This window comes from Haliotis asinina, chromosome 2, assembly GCF_037392515.1.
Source record: "Haliotis asinina isolate JCU_RB_2024 chromosome 2, JCU_Hal_asi_v2, whole genome shotgun sequence".
Lineage (NCBI taxonomy): Eukaryota > Metazoa > Mollusca > Gastropoda > Lepetellida > Haliotidae > Haliotis > Haliotis asinina.
Genome location: NC_090281.1, coordinates 41,047,940 through 41,053,939, shown reverse-complemented (window position 1 = coordinate 41,053,939; position 6,000 = coordinate 41,047,940). Strand labels below are relative to the sequence as shown.

Below are 6,000 nucleotides of genomic sequence, written 5' to 3'. Positions count from 1 at the left end.
AAATGAAAGAAATAAGTTTTTCATTTGATAAATAGACGCTGGTATGAGCACACTGAAATGTCTCTCAAGTTATCTGACACAAAAGCTCTCAGCGCCGGAGGTTATACAACCGTAAAGCAACTTGCTTGTGTAGCCCAACTCTGATAACGGAAGCCCATTTGCTGTTGTACCACATACCATATCGTGATAACAAGTTATCCTTTCATGACTGATATGAGATCGTGCTCTCAAACCACGGCAGCGTCAGACACCTGGGAGATACGGTATCTCGATCTGGTTACAACTGACAACCTTTGCACCTGAATATTTGACTACCTACCATATTCTCACATACAACACTGTCTATTGCCTGCAGTGTACCTACCTGTGAGTTCCTGTGGCCGACTCGTATGTTGTCCACTGAGTATGTCGTACCACGTCAGTTGGTCATCACTCACAATGCTGCTACTGTCGTGGTATCTCATACAAGGTAAGATTCCCAGTACAAATGTAAACTGGACAACACAATCAGAATTTTCGAGATAATCCAGTATGTAACGATCAGAATTCAGAATTGCAGGGAATCTTGATTTGTCAGCACCCTATACCATGTGCTCCCATGTATCTCAGAGTCAAAGACACAAGTGTGGAGAAGACTGTTATAAAATATCTGAGCAACGCCATTATGTAGCTTAAGATTTTGTCTGTTGTTGTTGGACAGTCTCATTAAATCCATTAGACAATGTACATTGTTTCATCTGAACATAAAAGGGTTACTAGTGGGAAGTGGCCGATCCTGAACATCAAACAGAAATCCTTCAGCCGACTTCATCCCAGCCAAGGCCTCTGCCATGTTCCTTTTTTCCTCAGTACACTGCAGAGAGACGTCTCACGAGTGGCATTTCGCATGGCACTTCGCATCTACACTTCTTTCAGAAAAATAAACACCGACTTTGAGACTCTGTCCATCATGCTTCGCTTTGTCATGTTATTTAAACTATCGAAGAAAATCGAGGAGGACACAAGCAAATGTGCTTCAGTGTTTTGAATGAAATTTACACGGCTTAACTGTAATAAATGCACAATGGGAAGCACGTATCGTTACGCGTTCTAAATAAAAACCAGTTGTGATGAATGAATCATTACCACCTCTGCAAAATGAAGCCGTTTATGATGCGACATCTGAAAAATCGATGTCATTTTGCAATAACACCTCATAGAGTAAATGATTGCCGACTAATTGGCTGATATTGTAAATGGGCATGCATTTTAGAAAATCACGTTGAGTAATAGTCGGACAAATATTGAATCTCTTCCAACGCTGATCACAGGCCAAACAAAGTGAAAAATCCTAATGTCTACCTTTCAGGACAAGAAGAGAACTCTTTGAGACTCGTGTCCCCATCAGATCTAGACCGGCAGTCGGCAGGACGCCTCGAAATCTATCATAATGGCACTTGGGGAACAATATGTGATGACACCTTTGATAACAACGCAGCCATCGTAGTCTGTCGTCAGCTGGGGTATACAGGGTAACAACTAACTTAATGTTTGAAAAATGTAAATAGTTCAAATGAAAAGATATTTTGCACCGCATGTCATCAATTATTTCGTTATCATAAATCATTTCGTGAGGATGGGATCTCGGTTCAGCAGCTATCTTCAAGGCCTTCTTTTATCTGCAATGAAACAAATAACTGTTTGTTGTTTCCCAAAGCTTCGAACATTTAATAGAAACAAATCAACCACAGCATGTCGTAATCACGTGATCATCTAGACATGTTTGAAGTTGACCTGGAAAGTGAAGAGCGACATGAAATCTGCGTTTATCACTTGCAGACACCAACCAAAACAGAGACGCGTTTGGCACTAGACAATATACGGAGCATTTGATGTTTCACGATGTCTGAGGTGTACGACGGACAGGATAGGGACGTGTATGGCAGACAGGTGAAGGAGATGTGTGACAGACAGAAGGAGGAAGAGTATGACAGACAGCAGGACGTGGATGACAAACAGGAGGAGGATGTGGACGACAGATCACACGAGGACGCGAACGACAGACTGAAGGTCGTGTACAACATATAGGAGAAGGAAGTGTACGTCATACAGGCTTACGACAGGCAGAAGCAGGAAGTGTAAAACTGACAGAAGGGGGACCTGTATGACAGACTGGAGAAGGAAGCGTATGAAAGACAGAAGCAGAAAGTGTACCACAAACAGGAGAAGGAAATGTACGACAGAAAGGGGAATGAAGTGTACGACAGACAGAAGGAGGACATGTACGACAGACCTGAGAAGGACGTGTACGACAGACTGGAAAAGGAAGTTAATGGAACGCCTACAACCGGACGTCGAGCACGTAAATCTGCTGCATGGGGATGACTACGGACTGTCTGGTCGTGTATGTGTGTTCCCGTAGCTTGCCGCAGATCGTTGGCCAGACGTGAGTGGTTTGTTAACCCGTGTCGTCGTGAAGACGTCACAATGTGGCGGCCTTCCCGTGATGTGGTAGAACGAGGCCTTCCTGACCTTGGTCGATCTCTAACTTGGCCAGTTTGTTGGACCCGTTACCGCAGAGGAATAATTGTGCTGTAATGCACTTGGAAGTGTCTGGCGTCGTATCTTACTTGCTGGCCAGCACGTAGTCATCCGAAAGCTTCATTGCGTTGATTTGCTGGCATTCTAGGCTGACGACCCATGCTTCAACCTGAACAGTTCTTGTACACTGTTACGCCAGTGTGTCATATCAACTCTTTCATACATTCCAGTTTGCATCATTTTTCTGCCGATGAGCATAAACACGATATGCATGAGCACCATCCTATTTTTACAACGGTCCAACTATTGCGTGAAGATTCATGGCACTTAATGTGCCATCATGTGTTCACCTTTGGGCCAAATTTCAGTATGCGTGCTACTTATCATTCTTTGGTATGCGACTGGTAGAAAAATGTGCTAAACGTTTTTTGTTCAATATATATAAAGGGGGATTTAGTTGAAGATAATTCTAATTCTGTCACATCACGTCTGTCTTGTTAGACTCAAAACTATGCTCTTTGTATTTCTGAAATTGATAGCTGAATGAGCATATATACCTCTGACGTTTGTTTGAAAGGTTTGCTTCCAACTGAAATATGTTCTAATCATGTCCCTAGTTCATTGTTTACGCCCCATGGAGGGTCTTACTATGGACCTGGTGGAGGGGTTATTTGGCTGGATGACTTTAGATGTGCTGGAAGTGAGGCCAGACTGACAGACTGCGTTCTGAAACCCTGGGCTGTCACCGACTGTAACCACAACAACGACGCAGGTGTCGACTGTGATCCAGGTACGTGATAACATCTCCTTCCTGGTTTCAAGTAATATCGAAGGCTGTGGGTATTTGAAGTCTTACAGCTAACTTTTTGTGTTGTAGACATGGAAACAGACATACCCGTCCAGATTATAGGTGGCCCTACAGGTCTGATGGGTCGTGTGGAGATTCAACATCAGGGTGAGTGGGGTACTGTCTGTGACGACGAATGGGATGACAAGGATGCTGCCGTCGTCTGCAGACAAATGGGATTCTCCAAGTGAGTACAAGAAACACTTCTCTGTTGTGTGTCGAGGGGTATAGAACGTATGACATATGTTGATCGTCGCTACTGTATGACGTGCAGTCGAGCCTCGTTGTCGTACACATTGGAAGCTGGGGGAATTTATTACGTTAACAATGATGATAGCTTTTTTATAGCTAGACAATTGATTCCAATACTGGAGTGACAGGTTAGGCGTGTCATCAGTTTCACTGCTCCTGTCTGGGATATACGTCTGACGTATCTTGAACAAAACTTTCATTAACATAAGTTCATGTTTAACTGATATAGCATTTTGGTTACCACTAACAGTCTCCTGACAGCACTCACCTGACTAAGTAACCTGCTACAATGTTCCTTATGACTCCTCCTTTCTCTACGCCTCTGTTCAGTGTATATGCTGTGCCAGTGACCAATTCCTACTTCACCAATGGCTCGGGGGTTCCCAGCCAGCCAGTCTGGTTAGACGATGTGCGGTGCACTGGGAGCGAGAGTGGCCTTGGAGCCTGCGACCACAAACCTTGGGGATCCTGCAAGTGCCAGAACACGGAGAACGCAGGCGTCATATGCCTTCCAGTGCCATGTTAGCATCTACGTTATTCGTTTCTGTGATCAGGGCCCACTTGCACAAAACGATCTTAGAGCTACAATTATTGTAAATCCTTAAGATCGCGATCTTAGGCTTCGGCTACAATCGCCATCCACTTGCACAAAGCGATTGTAGGCTAAGATCATTGTAAGTTACAATCAAAACTTACAATTGGTCGGAACCAATTGTAAGGAGCTAAGATCATTGTAGTCAGTAGCAAAATGGCGTCCAAGTTGGTGTCAATTTCACGCAAATAATTAGCTTTGCGTTTGGGGATTGCTTTCATATTGCATAAAACTGTATGATTCGCCTTGACACTTCAGCGACACAGAGAATGCAACATCGATTTAACGTCAGAAATATCGTTATTTGCGGTAGTGAACAACATCATTATCGAGTCGATATCATAGAGTACAATTCTCACCCGGTTCAGTGTTGGGAAAAGTATGAACACCATACCTTTTTGATAAACAAAGAAAGGATAGTAGATCTAACGAAAGGGGTCTGCATGCGATTAGCAGTGGCCATGACCTTTTCAATAACTCAAGGGCAGCTAATTTTAGTTTTTACGCAAGATGGGAGTGGTTTCCCTTTGTAGATTATGCCGTTGCCGTAAAATCTGCCATGCCCAAATACAATGCATGTTCTGTTGTGACAGAACAGATATCCACATATTTCTTTTCGGTTAATAATTTTGTCTTAGTTTATTACTGAAATAATCTACAGTTGGATAAAGTACAAAATTATGTTTTTTCTACTTGTAAAAATTGAATCTGACGAGAGACAAGAGTTTTAATCTATGTATTTTAAATATAATACAAGTATTTTTCAAACGGAAAAATACACTAGCTAGGGTATGTTATTTTTTTTTTAACAAAGCGAAAAAATAATTATCAAGAAACACTCCCACAGTCATGTCACACTTTCATATCTTTACAAATCTAATGGTTGTGGGATATATATGGGATTTTACTCCAAATGACATCGATGCCAAACTATGTTCAACTGACAGTCACTGGCAAATCATGGTACATTTAGGTGTTATGTCATAAGGAAATTTTATTTATGTGTTATCTTTTAATTTCATGATTATTAGGTCAATAACTCAAGACCCAATCTGTTAATGTATTTGTTTGTATTTCAGTATTTGCATAAAACATGATATTTCTGTGGTTGCAGTATCACATGTTTAGTTCATAAAAACTTAGAATGTAGAAAAAATAGAGAATAACCCTTGAGGTACGAGTGATTATACATGTTACCTTCTACGTTATCGCTTCCTTCAACGTTATCATTTACTTCAAAGATTTGTGGGTTGGGGTTGTTTGGGTTTTTCTTTTGTTTGTTTGGTTATTTTTATATTTGTTGTCATGACAAATCTGCAAGGTGCGATTAAAGAAGGAATGTCATCTGTGTGCAGTAAACAGTTCCACGTTGTATTTGCGCTGCATGCTATGCGCACTTGAAGACAACTGTAGACAGGAGTCGAGTTTAAGAAATTTCTACGTCCAACGTTGAAGAGTTCGATCTTAATTAAGATCGCGATCTTAAATCCATGATGTCTTAAGATCGTCTTTGTGCAAGTGGATTAGGGCAATTGTATGGTGATTGTAAAGTTGATTGTAGGGGCCTAAGATTGATTGTAACTAAGATTGCTCTGTGCAAGCGGGCCCAGATATCAGTTATCTAACACAAAGTCTTACATGGGCATGAGGGCATGAGGGTTACTGCATAAACGTATGTAGCCTGCTTTTGACAAACAGTTGTCAATGGTAGCGGTATGTGAGACGGGACACATGCTAACGAAGATCAGCAAGTATCTGAGTCAGACTCGCACCTTGTGATTTATTAACT

General features: G+C 41.8%; 1 protein-coding gene across 1 annotated transcript in view; it reads left to right on the top strand.

Moving 5' to 3' along the window:
* The first annotated feature begins 343 nt into the window (after positions 1–343).
* The window catches only part of LOC137271805 (deleted in malignant brain tumors 1 protein-like), a 96,097-nt gene continuing 90,440 nt past the window's right edge, over positions 344–6,000 (top strand). Inside the window, exons 1-5 of the mRNA XM_067804205.1 lie at positions 344–469; positions 1,349–1,511; positions 3,138–3,310; positions 3,398–3,554; positions 3,950–4,140. Of these exons, the coding sequence (XP_067660306.1) occupies positions 406–469; positions 1,349–1,511; positions 3,138–3,310; positions 3,398–3,554; positions 3,950–4,140 (748 nt within the window). The 5' untranslated portion in view covers positions 344–405. The remainder of the gene's footprint in view (positions 470–1,348; positions 1,512–3,137; positions 3,311–3,397; positions 3,555–3,949; positions 4,141–6,000) is intronic.